The 20221-nt window shown below is 41.4% G+C and overlaps 1 protein-coding gene across 1 annotated transcript in view; it reads left to right on the forward strand.

Annotated features, from left to right (window-relative positions):
* MEGF10 (multiple EGF like domains 10) overlaps positions 1 to 20221 on the forward strand; it is a 195956-nt gene that overhangs the window by 145549 nt on the left and 30186 nt on the right. The window contains 1 exon segment of the mRNA XM_053701632.1: positions 17808 to 17982. Coding sequence (XP_053557607.1) covers positions 17808 to 17982 — 175 coding nt within the window.

A 20221-nucleotide genomic window follows, 5' to 3' on the forward strand; every position in this document is an offset into this window, starting at 1 on the left:
GAGCCCTGCATCCCGATGACACTGATTACATTTACTATTCGGCCTCTTTCCAGTCCTTTTCGAGACTAGATTACTTCTTTTGCTACCCCTGGTCTTTAGATGAAGTGAGTGGAGCGACGATTATGCCTTGTGTTTGGTCTGACCATGATGCAGTTATTTTGGAGGTTGCTCTCTCGCGTTCAGGAGGCGCTAAATGCTCCTGGAGGTTGCCTGATTATTTACTCTCTGACCCCCATGTTCCCACCTGGGCAAGGGAAATAGAAGATTTCTTGCATATAAACGACGTGGATGGTGTCTCTGCCTTGACTTTGTGGGCTACGTTCAAAGCCTATATGAGAGGCGTATTTATTCGGAGGGTTAGTCAGGATATCCGGAGGGGCCTCCCTGACCCAACTATGGCCCAACTATACTGTGACTATACTAACTTAAGAGGCCAACTGAAGAAAGGGCGACCAAGCACTCTAGTTAGGAGACTACAAATAGTTAAAACACAAATAGAACAGCTTGAATTAGAAAAAGTCCAACGTAATCTCTCCCTTCTGAAACATAAATATTACCATAAAGGTGACAAAGCTAATAGGCTGCTTGCACATAAACTCAGACAGCGAGCTCTCTTAAATAAGATAGCATACATAAGGAAGGGTAAGCACAGAGTTTACTCCCCGAATTACATATGTGAAGCCTTTGTTGAATATTACAGCCAATTATATCAAATTTCAGATCACTCTCATTACGCTCCTAAAGCTGAAATCACTGAATTTCTGGCTAATCTACACTTGCCACATGTTCCTGAAAGTCACATAGACTCCCTCTCTGTGACTATTACCATTGAAGAAGTTTGCTCTACTATCAAGGGCCTTAAGCTCCACAAAACCCCAGGCCCAGATGGGTATGGAGCCCTCTTTTACAAGAAGTTTGTAACTATCCTTGCCCCTCTCCTGACTAGGGTTTTTAATACAGCTGTGGACTCGGGAAGATTCCCTAAGGAGTTTCTTGAGGCCTCTATTGTTGCGATCCCTAAGCCGGGAAAGGACCCCACCCTTTGTGAGAGCTACCGCCCAATCTCCCTCATAAACGGGGATGTGAAAATATATGCTAAGATATTGGCAACAAGGCTTAATTGAGTTCTCCCCTACTTGGTTCACCCGGACCAGGTAGGATTCACTCCTTGTCGCCAGGGCTCGGATAACACTAGGAGACTTCTGAATATTTTTTCTGAAGTAGCGTCGCTCGAGATCCCATTGGTAACCCTAGATGCAGAAAAGGCATTTGATAGTGTCCGATGGGATTACATGATGGAGGTGCTCCGGGCTTTTCATTTCCCTGGCAAATTTATCTCTGCAGTTACTTCACTGTACTCGGACCCCACAGCGAGGATATGTGGACTGGGGTTTGTCTCCAGGCCCTTTAACATTAAAAACGGAACTAGACAGGGATGCCCTTTGTCGCCTCTGCTATTCACACTGATTATTGAACCTTTGGCATGCAGGCTCAGGACGTCCCCGACAGTACAAGGTCTAATATTATATGACACCCCCATTCATTGGCGCTCTTCGCTGATGACCTTACTGTGTTCCTCTCAGAACCAGAGGACTCCCTCCCAGAGTTGTTTAAACTCTTGGCAAATTTGCAGCTGTGTCCTATTATAAGCTAAATTTCACAAAGACGGAGGCGTATGCTCTAGGCTTCCATGCTCATAGATTGGAGATTTTAAAGAAGCGATATCCCTTTAAATGGTCTACAGACGGTTTGACACACTTGGGTGTGGAGCTGTCTCAAGATACTTATCAAGAAAAATTACGAGCCTCTCCTTCAGAATTTTAGAAAGATCAATGCATAATGGGCCGGGCTGGAGGTGTCTTGGATGGGCAGAGTTATGTCCCTAAAGATGATGTTGCTTCCTAGGCTAACATATCTCTTCCGTTGCTTACCAGTGTCTGTCCCTGCCTACCTTATTAACCATTTCCAGTCAGGTTTTACTAAATATATATGGAGAGATCGTCCTCCCAGAATCTCGCTACTTCAATTACAGAAACCGAGAGAATGCGGTGGTATCTCAGTTCCAAATATAGCCCATTATTATAAAGGGGCCATGTTATCGCATATTGCTGCCTGTGGGGTTCGAAATAATACTTCAAGGTGGTACCAGATTGAACAAGCTACGTATAGGCAGGAGTGGATCTGGCTGATCTGATCTGGATCCCAGACCATGCAGATGTTCTTAAGGGAATTTATAGTACTACTATAAAAACATGCTTGAGATGTAGGAGGGAGCTCTGCTCACACAAATCGATAGCTCCCCACCCTTCACCTATTCATTCGATAAAGTCCATACTGCAATGCATCCCTGACTCAAGACCTAAACGTTGGGAAACCTTAGAGATTAAACAGGTGTCTGACCTTTATAGGGGCGATTTCCTTATACTACCACCAGAAAACTTCCCAATTGATGACTTCCCTAAGGACTTGCAATTTGAATAGCTTAGGTTGACCTCATTACTTCTTTCTTGGGGATTCCCCAAGTCAGCAACCCGGGCTCTTACACAGTGGGAAAGACGATGGATAGCTGGCAGACCAATTAAGGGCTCACTCTCCTTTCACTATAAACTTCGTCTTGACAACCCCTAATTTGTTAAGCCAGGTGCCGTGAAGGACTAGGAGAGAGACCTGGAGGTGGTGCATCGGGATGCAGTTTGGCAACGAGCCCTTAGGGATGTTAAGCTAGCAGCTCCCTGCTCAAACCTTTTTGAGTTATACATTAAGTTATTACTGCGATGGCATTGGGTCCCGACTAGGTTACACAGGGTATTTCCTCTTAGACACGCAGACTGTTGGAGGGGGTGTGGGCAGAGACTTACTACTCCGCTTACACTTGGTAAAACACCTGACTGGAGATATTGCACTCTTTCATTTAGGGCTCCACAAACTTCAGAAACCTCCTAGAACCTTGTGTGTCATCATTCTCCTAGCAGCGAAATTAGCCATAGCCAGGCAATGGACTAGGGACTCCCGTTTGACTCTGACTTTTGGATATTCTAGCTTATCTGCAGAGAATGGAAGAATACTCAGAGTTGAGGGCCGCTCGGATTTCTACTACTCAGTTTGGTGCCCATGGGATGAGTTCCAGAGAAATAACCTACAATACATCACTAAAGACTGAAACACTCACAGCACGCATATATAGCCCAGGTGGAGTGGGAGATTCTCTAATAGTTGGCGTCTACCTCCACCTTTCAGCTTTCCTTACCCCTTTTCCCCCCTCCCTCCTTTTTCCCCTTTCTCTTTTTTTTTTTTCTACCCTTGATACTCCACGAGGATGCTCTTTGGACCCTAAACTAGGTAAATTTTCTTGTGTTTATGCACTACCTACCTAAATGTTTATAATCTTCAAACTAAATACTACTGCATATTCAGGAACGTTCACCCTGTTTTTCTATTTGTATATGGTTAGTACGTGTATGTATACTACAACAAAATAATTTCCTGTTTTCTACAACAGCTGTTTTCTGATTGTTCATTAGTTTACATAAAAGTGACCTTAAAGGGACACTGAACTCAAATTTTTTCTTTTTCGTGTTCAGAGCATGCAATTTTGAACAACTTTCTAATTTACTCCTATTATCAATTTTTCTTCGTTCTCTGGCTTTCTTTATTTGAAAAAGAAGGCATCTAAGCTATTTTTCTAGTTCAGAACCATGGGAAGCACTTGTTTATTGGTAGATTAATTTACCCACCAATCAGCAAGAACAACACAGTGTGTTCACCAAAAATGGGCCGGCATCTAAACTTACATTCTTGCATTTCAAATAAAGATACCAAGAGAATGAAAATAATTTGATAATAGGAATAAATTAGAAAGTTGCTTAAAATAGCATGCTCTATCTGCATCACGATAGAAAAAATTTGGGTTCAGTGTCCCTTTAATTGTTTCATAAAGATCTTGATCCCTTTGCCGGATCTATCATATATGGAAGTCGCTGTAAAATTCTAATAATAGTGATGTCGCGAATAGTTCGCCCGTGAATAGTTCCCGGTGAACATATGCGATGTTCGGTCCGCCCCCTATTCGTCATCATTGAGTAAAACTTTGACCCTGTACCTCACAGTCAGCAGACACATTTCAGCCAATCAGCAGCAGACCCTCCCTCCCAGACCCTCCCACCTCCTGGACAGCATCCATTTTAGATTCATTCGGAAGCTGCATTCTTAGTGAGAGGAGGGACAGTGTAGCTGCTGCGTGTGTGTCAGGCTCACAGCGTATACTGTGCCCACTTGCCCAGTGCCACCACTCATATCTGGTGTAACAGTAGTGTACATTTAAAAAAAACAACTCTTTTTTGACTGTGAAATAATAGCAGTCAGTTTCCTTCACACGTGTGCGTTTCAGTACCTGCCAGAGCACAGTGTCACCCCAGTGCAACTCATATCTGGTGTAACAGTAGTGTACATTTAAAAAAAAAAACACTTTTTTGACTGTGAAATAATAGCAGTCAGTTTCCTTCACACGTGTGCGTTTCAGTGCCTGCCAGGGCACAGTGTCACCCCAGTGCAACTCATATCTGGTGTAACATTAATGTACATTTAAAAAAAAAAAAACACTTTTTTGACTGTGAAATAATAGCAGTCAGTTTCCTTCACACGTGTGCATTTCAGTGCCTGCCAGGGCACAGTGTCACCCCAGTGCAACTCATATCTGGTGTAACAGTAGTGTACATTTTAAAAAAAAACCACTTTTTTGACTGTGAAATAATAGCAGTCAGTTTCCTTGACACGTGTGCGTTTCAGTGCCTGCCAGGGCACATTGTCACCCCAGTGCAACTCATATCTGGTGTAACAGTAGTGTACATTTAAAAAAAACAACACTTTTTTGACTGTGAAATAATAGCAGTCAGTTTCCTTCACACGTGTGCATTTCAGTGCCTGCCAGGGCACAGTGTCACCCCAGTACAACTCATATCTGGTGTAACAGTAGTGTACATTTAAAAAAAAACACACTTTTTTGAATGTGAAATAATAGCAGTCAGTTTCCTTCACACGTGTGCGTTTCAGTGCCTGCCAGGGCACAGTGTCACCCCAGTGCAACTCATATCTGGTGTAACAGTAGTGTACATTTAAAAAAAAAAAAAAACACTTTTTTGACTGTGAAATAATAGCAGTCAGTTTCCTTCACACGTGTGCATTTCAGTGCCTGCCAGGGCACAGTGTCACCCCAGTGCAACTCATATTTGGTGTAACAGTAGTGTACATTTAAAAAAACAACACTTTTTTGACTGTGAAATAATAGCAGTCAGTTTCCTTCACACGTGTGCGTTTCAGTGCCTGCCAGGGCACAGTGTCACACCAGTGCAACTCATATCTGGTGTAACAGTAGTGTACATTTAAAAAAAAAAATACAATTTTGACTGTAATAGATGGAATAGCAGTTAGTTGTCTGCAAGCGTGTGTGTCAGGCCTACAGCGTCTACTCTGCCAACTTCTGCCAGTGCACAGTGCCACTCATATCTGTTGTCACAGTAGCTTGCACGCATAGTACCACTAATCGAAAAAAAATGACAGGCAGAGGCAGGCCACCCCGCAGGGGCCATCGTGGTCGTGGTGCTGTGATTCCCTTTGGCCCTAGAATAATGCCCAGTGTTCAGAGGCCACGTACCCTGAACTCGAACAGTTCTGAGGACATAGTTGACTGGCTAACACTGGACAACCAATCTTCTACAGCTTCCGCTCGGAACCTTGACGCACCATCCTCCCCCAGCTTAGCTTCGGGCACCTCTCAAGTTACCACTCGCCCACCTGCCGCCACCACCAACACTAGCACCACAGCCGCTTCACTTGATCTGTCAGAGGAGTTATTTACACATCAGTTGGAAGAAATGAGTGATAGTGATGCGCAACCATTATTGCCAGAGGATGTAGATAACAGGGATATGTCTCAGTCAGGCAGCATTACACACATGGACGTACAGTGTGATGATGATGATGTTGTACCCGCTGCTGCTTCCTTTGCTGAGTTGTCAGATACAAGTGAAGCGGTGGATGATGATGATGCGTCCGTGTATGTCATGTGGGTGCCCGCTAGAAGAGAAGAAGAACAGGGGGAAAGTTCAGATGGGGAGAGAGAGAGGAGGAGGGGACGAGTTGGAAGCATGGGGAGGTCATCGCAAGGAGCTAGTGGCACAGTCAGACAGCATGCATCGGCACCCGGGGTCAGCCAGACAGCATGCCAATCAACGCATGCTGTTGCCACCACCAGAATGCCGTCATTGCAGAGCTCATCAGTGTGGCATTTTTTTTGTGTGTCTGCCTCTGACAACAGCGATGCCATTTGCAACCTGTGCCAAAAGAAACTGAGTCGTGGGAAGTCCAACACCCACCTAGCTACAACTGCTTTGCGAAGGAACATGGTCGCACATCACAAACGCCTATGAGATCAACACATGATTACAAGCAGCACACAAACTCAAAGCCGCCATCCTCCTCCTGGTCCAGCATCTTCAGCCACGTCAACCACTGCTGTCCTCCTTGCCCCCTCTCAACCATCCGCCACTCCGTGTCTCGACTTGAGCAGTTCCTGCTCATCTGCCCACAGTCAGGTGTCTGTCAAGGACATGTTTGAGTGTAAGAAGCCAATGTCACAAAGTCACCCCCTTGCCCAGCATCTGACAGCTGGCTTGTCTGAACTCTTAGCCCGCCAGCTTTTACCATACAAGCTGGTGGAGTCTGAGGCGTTCCAAAAATTTGTAGCTATTGGGACACCGCAGTGAAAGGTACCCAGCCGAAATATCTTTGCACAAAAGGCAATCCCCAACCTGTACTCGATTGTGCAAAAGGAAGTAATGGCATGTCTGGCACACAGTGTTGGGACAAGGGTCCATCTGACCACTGATACCTGGTCTGCAAAGCATGGTCAGGGCAGGTATATCACCTACACTGCGCATTGGGTAAACCTGCTGATGGCTGCCAAGCATGGAATGCGTGGCTCTGCAGAGGAGTTGGTGACACCGCCATGACTTGCAGGCAGGCCTGCTGCGACCTCCTCTACTCCTCCTACTCCATCCTCTTCCATAACCTCCTCGGCTGAGTCCTCTTCTGCTGCAGCGTCTTGCTCCACATCAACGGCACCCCCCAGCTCCCCAGGTACTATTCCACATCCCGGATACGGCAGTGTTACGCCGTCTTGGGGTTGACTTGCCTGAAAGCAGAGAGTCACACCGGACCAACACTCCTGTCCCCCCTGAACGCACAGGTGGATCAGTGGCTGACTCCGCACCAACTGGAGATCGGCAAAGTGGTTTGTGACAACGGAAGAAATTTGTTGGCGGCATTGAATTTGGGCAAGTTGACACGTGCCGTGCATGGCACATGTGTGTAATCTGATCGTACAAAACTTTGTGCATAAGTACCCAGGCTTACAGGACGTCCTGAAGCAGGCCAGGAAGGTGTGTGGCCATTTCAGGCGTTCCTACACGGCCATGGCGCACTTTTCAGATATCCAGTGGCAAAACAACATGCCAGTGAGGCGCTTGATTTGCGACAGCCCGAAACGTTGGGATTCAACACTCCTAATGTTCGACCGCCTGCTCCAACAAGAAAAAGCCATTAACGACTATTTGTATGACCGGGGTGCTAGGACAGCCTCTGCGGAGCTGGTAATTTTTTTGCCACATTACTGGACGCTCATGCGCAATGCCTGTAGGCTCATGCGTCCTTTTGAGAAGGTGACAAACCTAGTCAGTCACACCGAAGGCACCATCAGCGACATCATACCATTTGTTTTCTTCCTGGAGCGTGCCCTGCGAAGAGTGCTGGATCAGGCTGTAGATGAGCGTGAAGAGGAAGAGTTGTGGTCACCATCACCAACAGAAACAGCCTTATCAGCATCGCTTGCTGGACCTGCGGCAACACTGGAAGAGGATTGTGAGGAAGAGGAGTCAAAGGAGGAATGTGGCTTTGAGGAGGAGAAGGAAGACCAACCACAACAGGCATCCCAGGGTGCTCGTTGTCACCTATCTGGTACCTGTGGTGTTGTACGTGGCTGGGGGGAAGAACATACCTTCAGTGAGATCACTGAGGACGAGGAACGGGACATGAGTAGCTCGGCATCCAACCTTGTGCAAATGGGGTCTTTCATGCTGTTGTGCCTGTTGAGGGACCCTCGTATAAAAAGGCTGAAGGAGAACAACCTGTACTGGGTGTCCACACTACTAGACCCCCGGTATAAGCATAAAGTGCCTGAAATGTTACCAAATTACCGCAAGTCGGAAAGGATACACCAGTTCCAAAATAAATTAAAAAGTATACTTTACACAGCGTATAAGGGTGATGTCACAGCACAACGGGAATCTAACAGGGGAAGAGGTGAAAGTAATCCTCCTCCTCCCATGACCACGCCGGCAAGGACAGGACGCTTTACAGACGTGTTGTTGATGGAGGACATGCGGAGCTTTTTAGGTCCTACGCATCGCCACAGCCCTTCGGGGTCCACCCTCAGAGAACAACTCGACCGACAGGTAGCAGGCTACCTTGCCTTAACTGCAGATATCGACACTCTGAGGAGCGATGAACCCCTTGACTACTGGGTGTGCAGGCTTGACCTGTGGCCTGAGCTATCCCAATTTGCGATAGAACTTCTGGCCTGCCCCGCTTCAAGTGTCCTGTCAGAAAGGACCTTCAGTGCAGCAGGAGGTATTGTCACTGAGAAGAGAAGTCGCCTAGGTCAAAAAAGTCTAGATTACCTCACCTTTATTAAGATGAATGAGGGATGGATCCCGAAGGGACTGAAAGTGGGCGATACATTCGACTAAAAAAGGCCTGATGAGATGAGCTGCCTTGGGCTAAAAATGGTCCACATGCTGCTGTATTTTATCTCTGAATTCCGGATGACTTGCGTGACTTATCCGCCACCAACTAGGGTTCAAGCCGCAATGTTTTAGGGCACTTTCTGCTTGGGAAACAAACATAAATTTTTCAGGCATGTGTACATGCCTAATTTTTCTGGCCTCTGGTGCTGCAATGTGGCTTCAAAAACCAAACCAAAAAAAAGCACATAACAGGGATTAAACTGATAGGAATAGTACTACTTAACACACCACTCCTATCTGGTGGCACATTAGATTGCACGCGCAGTGCCCCAAATTTGAAGTAGGAGGTCCGACCAAGCATCTTTTTCCATCTCCCGGTTCCTAAAATCGATGCCATATACACGTCCCCTGATAGGGGACGTAACAGGGATTAAACTGATAAGAATAGTACTACTTAACACACCACTCCTATCTGGTGGCACATTAGATTGCACGCGCAGTGCCCCAAATTTGAAGTAGGAGGACCGACCAAGCATCTATTTCCATCTCCCGGTTCCTAAAATCGATGCCATATACACGTCCCCTGATAGGGGACGTAACAGGGATTAAACTGATAAGAATAGAACTACTTAACACACCACTCCTATCTGGTGGCACATTAGATTGCACGCGCAGTGCCCCAAATTTGAAGTAGGAGGACCGACCAAGCATCTTTTTCCATCTCCTGGTTCTTTAAATCAATGCCATATACACGTCCCCTGATAGGGGACGTAACAGGGATTAAACTGATAAGAATAATATTACTTAACACACCACTCCTATCTGGTGGCACATTAGATTGCACGCGCAGTGCCCCAAATTTGAAGTAGGAGGACCGACCAAGCATCTTTTTCCATCTCCCGGTTCCTAAAATCGATGCCATATACACGTCCCCTGATAGGGGACGTAACAGGGATTAAACTGATAGGAATAGTACTACTTAACACACCTTATAATAATGCAGAGAGAGGCAATGCAGAGAGAGGAGTCTGAAGAAGAGGAGTCAGAGGAGGAAGGTGGCTTTGAGGAGGTGGAAGACCAAACACAGCAGGCGTCCCAGGGGGCTTGTTGTCACCTTTCAGGGACCCTTGGTGTTGTACGTGGCTGGGTGGAGGAAGAGACCTTCAATGACATCAGTGAGGACAAGGAATGGGACATGGCTAGCTTGGTATCGAACCTTGTGCAAATGGGGAGTTTGCGTTGTGCAAATGGACTGTTTGCGGTTGTTTGCGGTGCGTTAAACGGGGAGTTTGGTCTGTCACTGTGAAGCGGGCGTAACCCTTACACTACCTGATCGATACAACATCATACCTGATGTTTTAAAGCACGTTATTCCAAACAATTTAGGAATGTTAGGTGATTTATGCCCTTTATGGATTAAAACCAGACTCTGCATCAACTATGTAATTTTCCATGGGAGTTTTGCCATGGATCCCCCTCCGGCATGCCACAGTCCAGGTGTTATTCCCCTTGAAACAACTTTTCCATCACTATTGTGGCCAGAAAGAGTCCCTGTGGGTTTTAAAATTCGCCTGCCTATTGAAGTCTATGGCGGTTCGCCCGGTTAGCCCGTTCGCGAACATTTGCGGAAATTCGCGTTCGCCGTTCGCGAACGCAAAATTTTATGTTCGTGACATCACTATCTAATAACAAAATGAGGTGCTTAAAATTGACTTGTCATATCAGACTGTTATGTGACGCTGTATGTATAATTTCTTTTTTTTCTGTTAGTTCTCTTGAAATTGAAACAAATTGTTCATTGTTTGATATGTTTATTTTGTGAACGCATTTGTCACTTCAATAAAAATTATTTAAAAAAAAAAAAAGGTATATGGTGCGCTAAAAAGTTTAATCTGCATTAAGGTCATTAGATTAAAAACTTTAACAATAGAAGTAAAGTTAGAATTTTTTTTAAACTGTACTCTTTATCTGAAAAAAAAAAGTTTCATTTTTATTGTGACTTTCATGCCCCTTTAAATATTATTTCACATCTAAAAGAACGTATTACTTTCTGCATATCTGTTATACAGTTCCTGAAACTCTTCCTTGTTATAGAATGATATACTTTTGTTGTTCTGCTTATGAGTGCTGCTGAACAGAAGCATATATAATACAACACAATGGGGCCCATTTATCAAGCTCCGAACGGAGCTTGTGGGCCTGTGTTTCTGGTGAATCTTCAGACTCGCCAGAAACAGCAGTTATGAAGCAGCGGTCGCTCCATAACCCTGTCCACCTGCTCTGAGCAAGCGGACTGGAATCGCCACAATTCAACCCGATCGAGTACGATCGGGTTGATTGACATCTCCCTGCTGGCGGCCCATTGGGCCGCAAGTCTGCAGGGGGCGGCGTTGCAGCAGCAGCTCGTGCAATGCTAAATACGGAGAGAGTATTGCTCTCCGCATTCAGCGAGGTCTTGCGGACCTGATCCCCACTGTCGGATCAGGTCCACAAGACCTTTGATCAATTGGCCCCAATGACTGTAACATTAAAGCAGCTTCAAGGTTTGTGATGTATTCCCATGTTAAATCCATTGGTGTCCAACGGAGACATTATAGATGATATGACGAAAGCAGCCTCTTCTCTGACAAGTCATTTCAGTTTGCTTTAAAAGCTTTGCTTGTAGCATGTGCTGAAGAGCGTTGTTAGAAAATGGTACAAATATCCTATTGTTTTAGTTTTTTTTCTTGCTGGATTTTTTCTAGCACAGCTGACCATGTCAGTTTGTTATATACAAACAGCTGCACTCACTGCAGACTCAATGAAGCTGCTGTTTCAGGTAGGGACAGATGGTTTCATGATCAGGTATAAGAAGCATGACTGTGGCCCTGATAGGCAAAGGTCAGTACATTAACAAAGTCACTTTCCCTTTTCATGTGCTTAAAAGAAGGGGGAGTCACAAGTTAGTTCACAGTAAAAAAAAAAAAAAAAAGCAAATGCAGGATCTCAAATAGTTTAGAAAACTATTTTAAGGGACATAAAACTCAAACTGAATTTATAAAATGTTTAACTACTATTTTTATTATTATTGTTTATTTATACAGAGAACATATTACAATGCACTGTAAAGTATACAGCAGAGGGGCACGATAATCAGAAGACATTTACATACTGTAAATCATAAAGAGTAGGATAAAAATACATCTTTGTATGTTACCGTTTTGACCCCTTTTCTGTAAATAATAATTTTTCCATTTGCCTCGAGAGCTTGGAGTACGTACACCAGATTTCAGAAGTCTAAACCTGCTTCATTCTACACAGCGACTGTTCATCACCATAGTAGCTCATTTATATTTATCCTTAATTGGCCATAGATAAGATACTTTTCAAGTCGCTGTGCAGAAACACAGTGCAAATTTAACAGAATGAAAGTTTAAAGGAACAATAAAGTCAAAATTAAACTTTCATGATTCAGAACACAGAAAACAATTTTAAACAACTTTCCAATTCAAGTCCATTATCTAAATATGGATAATCTTTTTAAATGCACACTTTGTGAGGTATCCGCTCCTACTGAGCATGTGCAAGATTCACAGACTATACATACATGCTTTTTGTGATTGGCTTATGGCTGTCACATGATGCACAGGCCCTTCAGATAGTTATCTATTAAACCAATCCTGGCCAGTAGTCTTGTTATCCCAGCATCAAGTGGAGTGATAAAGAAATATCTTTGGTGCAATAGCGCTAGGACCCAGGAGATAGATGACTGACCACAAAGAAACAGAAAGCTGAATACCAGAAAATGACCAGATTGTGTGTGTATTGGAAAAAAGTTTTAACTATGTATTTACTGTAAATATTTCACATTCCAATGTTCTGCGCATAGCAGAATATGTCCAAAGTGTTTTAAAATAGATATTTTTATATATATATATATATATATATATATATATATATATATATATATATATATATATATATCTGTATTTCTATACCTATACAGGGAGTGCAGAATTATTAGGCAAATGAGTATTTTGACCACATCATCCTCTTTATGCATGTTGTCTTACTCCAAGCTGTATAGGCTCGAAAGCCTACTACCAATTAAGCATATTAGGTGATGTGCATCTCTGTAATGAGAAGGGGTGTGGTCTAATGACATCAACACCCTATATCAGGTGTGCATAATTATTAGGCAACTTCCTTTCCTTTGGCAAAATGGGTCAAAAGAAGGACTTGACAGGCTCAGAAAAGTCAAAAATAGTGAGATATCTTGCAGAGGGATGCAGCACTCTTAAAATTGCAAAGCTTCTGAAGCGTGATCATCGAACAATCAAGCGTTTCATTCAAAATAGTCAACAGGGTCGCAAGAAGCGTGTGGAAAAACCAAGGCGCAAAATAACTGCCCATAAACTGAGAAAAGTCAAGCGTGCAGCTGCCAAGATGCCACTTGCCACCAGTTTGGCCATATTTCAGAGCTGCAACATCACTAGAGTGCCCAAAAGCATAAGGTGTGCAATACTCAGAGACATGGCCAAGGTAAGAAAGGCTGAAAGACGACCACCACTGAACAAGACACACAAGCTGAAATGTCAAGACTGGGCCAAGAAATATCTCAAGACTGATTTTTCTAAGGTTTTATGGACTGATGAAATGAGAGTGAGTCTTGATGGGCCAGATGGATGGGCCCGTGGCTGGATTGGTAAAGGGCAGAGAGCTCCAGTCCGACTCAGACGCCAGCAAGGTGGAGGTGGAGTACTGGTTTGGGCCGGTATCATCAAAGATGAGCTTGTGGGGCCTTTTCGGGTTGAGGATGGAGTCAAGCTCAACTCCCAGTCCTACTGCCAGTTTCTGGAAGACACCTTCTTCAAGCAGTGGTACAGGAAGAAGTCTGCATCCTTCAAGAAAAACATGATTTTCATGCAGGACAATGCTCCATCACACGCGTCCAAGTACTCCACAGCGTGGCTGGCAAGAAGGTGTATAAAAGAAGAAAATCTAATGACATGGCCTCCTTGTTCACCTGATCTGAACCCCATTGAGAACCTGTGGTCCATCATCTAATGTGAGATTTACAAGGAGGGAAAACAGTACACCTCTCTGAACAGTGTCTGGGAGGCTGTGGTTGCTGCTGCACGCAATGTTGATGGTGAACGGATCAAAACACTGACAGAATCCATGGATGGCAGGCTTTTGAGTGTCCTTGCAAAGAAAGGTGGCTATATTGGTCACTGATTTGTTTTTATTTTGTTTTTGAATGTCATAAATGTATATTTGTGAATGTTGAGATGTTATATTGGTTTCACTGGTAAAAATAAATAATTGAAATGGGTATATATTTGTTTTTTGTTAAGTTGCCTAATAATTATGCACAGTAATAGTCACCTGCACACACAGATATCCCCCTAAAATAGCTATAACTAAAAACAAACTAAAAACTACTTCCAAAACTATTCAGCTTTGATATTAATGTGTTTTTTGGGTTCATTGAGAACATGGTTGTTGTTCAATAATAAAATTAATCCTCAAAAATACAACTTGCCTAATAATTCTGCACTCCCTGTATATAATCATCTATATATATATGTATAGATATAGATATATATTGTACCAAAATACCATCAGATATATGTAGAAATGTATATATATAGAATGTATTTATGAATAAATAGAACATGTGAAGAACATTGTAATGTGAAATATTCATATTTTCATGTTGGGCTAGCGCACTCGAAAATATGCGATGAGGTTTGCGTGTAAGTAGGGTATTTTTTTCCACAGTTTTTTTCTCCATTTACTTCTATAGGGGAATACGTTACACGATCGCGATATTCGAAGTTTGTTTTTTTGTACTCATCGGGTTAGCAAGAAAGCTAATTTTCTTTACTTGTAATACGAGCGCTACCTGATGTTGACGAAAACCTTACTTCAAGCGGATTTAGCTATCTTGGTATCCTTTGTTGAAGGAGCAACAGTGCACTACTGGGAGCAAGCTAAACACATTGGGTGAGCCAATAACATAGGTCATATATGTGCTGCCACCAATCAGCAGCTCCAGAGTCTACCTAGGTATCCTTTTCAACGAAGTATGCCAAGAGAACAAAACAAATAAAACAATGAAGCAAATTGGAGAGATGCTTATAATCACATACACTATCTTAACCATGAAGGAAAAAAATTGGGTTTCATGTACCTTTAATTGCTGTTATATATTTATATAGGGCCAGATACGAGTTGAGCACAAAATATCACTTACGTGAAAGAGATATTTGCGCTCAACTGACTAATATCAGTGCACACAAATGTGTATTACAAGTGAGGTCGCGTTTGCACGGAAGCTCATGCTTCCATAGCATAGCGAAGGGTGTAAGTCGCGCAGCGATGGACAGCAATTTTAAATATATATGTATATGAATATATATATTTATGTGTTAATATGTGTATATAGATAAATATATATGTATATATTCATACACATATATTTACAGGGAACACACAGTTCCCAAAAACGCTATGTAAATGAACTTTTCAGTGCTGTTTTTTTAACACTCCTCAGCCGCCACTTTTAGCCCCTTATAACTGCTTTTTGCAGTTACTTTATTAAAAAAACTAAAGATGATTAAGTTTTATTTTTTAAATAAAGATTACTTTATTTAAATTTGGGACCAATTGGGGGACTTTTAGGAAATTAACCAGAGATCTCATCTCTGGTTAATTTTCTGAGTGCTAATTGAATACCACAAGCTCGAGGTAGCAATTACCAGCCACTTGTAATGGCTGATGATTTATTGCAAGCCCGAAAATGGCACATTTGATTGTTTGTGGGAGCGCGATAAATTAGTGCTCCACATGTAATCTAGCCCTTAATGTACTAAAAAATTGGTCTCCCCTCCTTAATGACCAGGTGTGCTTTTAAAGGGACAGTCTAATCCAAAATAAACTTTCATGATTCAGATAGGGCATGTCATTTTAAACAGCTTTCCAAGTTACTTTTATCACAATTTTGCTTTGTTCTCTTGGTAATTCTTAGTTCAAAGCTAAACCTAGGATGTTCATATGCTAATTTCTTAGACCTTGAAGGCCGCCTCTTATCTGAATGCATTTTGACAGTTTTTCACATTACAGGGTGTAAGTTCATGTGTGTCATATAGATAACATTGTGCTCACGCACTTGGGGTTACCTAGGAATCAGCACTGATTGGCTGAAATGTCAAAAGAACTGAAATAAGGGGGCAGTTTGCAGAGGCTAAGATACAAGGTAATCACAAAGGTATTAATATAACTGTGTTGGTTATGCAAAACTATGGAATGGGTAATAAAGGTATTATCTATCTTTAAAACAATATATATTCTGGTTTAGACTGTCCCTTTAATTTGATATGTGCATGTGGTAGTAGGCGGGCACTCGTGCCATTTGGCTGTTTTGGGGAGCTGGATTTTTTTCATTTGAAAGACCAACAACCTAAGATCTGGATTTGGACAAATCTTATAGTGGTGATCTTTCACAAAAATAAATCTGGCTCTGAAAAGAGCAGAATGGCACGAGCGCCCACATAGTTCCGCATTTGGACCCTCACAAAGGATCCTAATGCACATATCTACTTTTAATGAATAACAGCATAAAAAGGCCTAGAGTTAAGTATTTATTGGGAAAAGTAAACAAATAATATTATAAAGTATTTTTTGACCATTAAAGGGACAGTCTACACAGAATTGTTATTGTTTAAAAAGATAGATAATCCCATTATTACCCATTCCCAAGTTTTGCATAACCAACACAGTTATATTAATACACTTTTTACCTCTGTGATTACCTTGTATCAGACTTTTTTCAGTGGTTTTGACAGACATGCAGTTTAGTCAATCAGTGCAGACTCCAAAATAACTCTATGGGAGTGAACACAATGTTATCTATATGACACACATGAACTAGTACTGTCTAACTGTGAAAAACTTTCAAAATTCTCTGAGCTAATAGGCAGTTTTCAACGGTTTAAAAATCAGTTTGAGCCTACTTAGCCTATCAAAAATACCAGCAAGGGAACAAATCAAATTTGATAATAAAAGTTAATTGGAAAGTTGCATGCCCTATCAGAATCATGAAAGTTTAATTTTGACTAGACTGTCCTTTTAAGTCACTTATTGCATACGTTGCCAGAATAAATTCAGTTCTGCCAAATGTCAAATATCTCATAGCATAACATGCATTAATTTTATATTGGATGATCTCAAATATATCTACAAACGGATTCCTCCCTCTTTTCAATTATAATTGAATTTTAGTGGATGATTATTTTTACTTACAAGTTTTCTAACCTATTAATGCTTTTGAGAATAAATTTATCCAGGAGTATTTGAATTCAAAATATTTTGATTAGCAAAATAAATCTTCATATTGACATAAATATTTTAAACTATCAATTCATACTCTTAGTACTTAAATCCATTTTTTTTATGCCATTCAACTATTATAACTCTGGATATGACAAATGTAAACCTTTGTGCAGATTTCTGCGCCTGGGCGATCACATAGGACAATCTGACGTTTTATTTCATAGTGGGATTTTACTATTCATAATATAATTTTTAGAACAGACATCAAATAGTATGTCACACTCCCTCTGCAAATACATACAATAAAATATCCAAAAAAATGTTTTTTTTATATATAGTCCTTTCCAAATAAATGTTATTTACTACTAACATGCTAAATACTTTCTTTTTAGTGCTATTGGAAACCTTTTGCATCCTAAAGTGTGAATAAATAATCATCTTATTTTGTTTTGGCATTTAAATATGTTTACTAATGTTTAGCTCATTTGTTTATTTATATAATTGCATTTATTCAGATGTTTTTTTTTTAATTTGCAGTATTTTTTTATTTATTATGTCAGCATCATCTTATAAATTATGCACTGCTTTTATCATATCCCATTAGTAAAGAAAAACTGACATAAGTCTGCCATTGGAGTCATATTTAATGTTTGAATCATTTGTTCATGTGTCTCTTTCATCTTCTTGTTTCAGCTGTCATCCTATGTCTGGTGAATGTTCTTGTAAGCCAGGCTGGTCTGGGCTCTACTGCAATGAGACTTGTTCTCCTGGCTTCTATGGAGAATCCTGTCAGCAGATCTGCAGCTGCCAGAATGGGGCAGACTGTGATAGCGTGACTGGGAAGTGCATCTGTGCTCCTGGCTTTATGGTAAATCAATCCTTCAGCTCTTCTGTTCCCCCTCCTTGTGCTTTGGATTGAGTAGAAAAGCGTGCATTTTGGGGGCATGCAGTTATAAAGCTCATCTTTTGAACATCTTCCAAAAAAGGCCGAATTGCTACTTGAAAAATGATATAAAATAAATTGCTATTATCAGAAGCCACACAGGTGGTCATTAAGAGGGTAAAGATGACATACAGTCTGGAAAGTATCCCATTGTCCGCTATTATTTTTCTCTTTGGTTACTCAGATGACATTCTTGCATAATGCATGCTCTATTACCTAAAGCACAGTCATTTATTTTAAAATCAGTTAAAGGGACAAGAATTTTTTTTTCTTTGATGATTTAGAAAGAGCATGTAATTTCCAATTTACTTCTATTATCTAATGTGCTTCATTCTTTTGATATCATTTGTTGAAAAGCACATATAAATAGACTCAGTAGCTGCTGATTGGTGGCTGCACAAAGATTCCTTGTGTGATTGGCTCACCCATATGCATTGCTATTTCTTCAACAAAGGATATCTGAAGGATAAAGCACATTAAATAATAGAAGTATATTGGAATGTTGTTTAAAATTGTACTCTTTATCTGAATCATGAACGAAAAAATTTGGGTTTCATGTCCTTTTAAGCTTCAGAGCTTAACACTCGGCCAGATTACGAGTTTTGTGTTATGAGCGGCTCGCTACTAACTTGCAAGTTATTTCCCCCGCTCACCTTTAATAGCGCTGCTATTACAGGTTTGCAAAAACCCAGCGTTAGCAGGAAATATGGCAGCATTGAGCTCCATATCGCACACAAATACCAGCGCTGCTTTGAGCTGGTTTTATGTGCTTGTGCACGATTTCAACATAGACATCAATGGGGAGAGCCGGCTAAAAATAAGCCTAACACCTGCAATAAAGGAGCGTAAAGCTCCGTAACACAGCCCCATTGATTCCTATGGGGAAAGAAAATTTATGTTTACACCTAACACCCTAACATAAACCCCGAGTCTAAACACCCCTAATCTGCCACCCCCGACATCGCCGCCACCTACATTACACTAATTAACCCCTAATCTGCCACCCCCAGCGTCATTGCCACCACTATACTAAAGTTATTAACCCCTAAACCTCTGGCCTCCCACATCACTAACACGAAATAAATATATTAACCCCTAAACCTAACCCTAAGTCTAAACCTAAGCCTAACCCCCTCTAACTTTAATATAATTAAAATAAATCTAAATAAAACTTACTATTATTACCTAACTAATATATATTTAAAACTAAATACTTACCTGTAAAATAAACCCTAAGCTAGCTACAATATAGCTAATACTTACATTGTAGCTAGCTTAGGTTTTATTTTTATTTCACAGCTAAGTTTGTATTTATTTTAACTAGGTAGAATAGTTAGTAAATAGTTATTAACTATTTACTAACTACCTATTTAAAATAAATACACATTTACCTGTAAAATAAACCTAACCTGTCTTACACTAACACCTAACATTACAGTACAATTAATTCAATTACATTAATTAAATACAATTAACTAAATTACAAAAAATAAAAAACACTAAATTACACAAAATAAAAAAGAAATGATCAAATATTTAAACTAATTACACCTAATCTAATAGCCCTATCAAAATAAAAAAGCCCCCCCCCCCCCAAATAAAAAACCCTAGCCTAAACTAAACTGCCAACAGCCCTTAAAAAGGCAGTTTGTGGGGCATTGCCCCAAATAAATCAGTTCTTTTACCTGTAAAAAAAAATACAAACAACCCCCCCAACAGTAAAACCCACCACCGACACAACCAAACCCCCCAAATAAAATCCTATATAAAAAACCTAAGCTCCCCATTGTCCTGAAAAGGGCATTTGGATTAGCCAATAGGATTTTTTCACCTTTAATTTTGATCGGAATTCAAGGGACGCCATCTTGGATGACGTCATTTAAAGGAAAATTCATTCTTGAAGAGCCAGTGAAAGAAGAGGATGCTCCGCGCTGGATGTCTTGAAGATGGAGCCGCTCCGCGTCAGAAGGATGAAGAAAGAAGATGCCATCTGGAAGACTTCTGCCTGTCTTGAGGACGACTTCTTGCCGCTTGAATGAAGACTTCCCCCGGCTTTGTTGAGGATGGATGTCCGGTCTTCAAAAACTGTAAGTGGATCTTTGGGGGTTAGTTTTAGGTTTTTTTAAGGGTTTATTGGGTGTGTTTTATTTTTAGATTATGGATT

This window comes from Bombina bombina, chromosome 2 (genome assembly GCF_027579735.1).
Source record: "Bombina bombina isolate aBomBom1 chromosome 2, aBomBom1.pri, whole genome shotgun sequence".
In the NCBI taxonomy this organism is placed as follows: domain Eukaryota; kingdom Metazoa; phylum Chordata; class Amphibia; order Anura; family Bombinatoridae; genus Bombina; species Bombina bombina.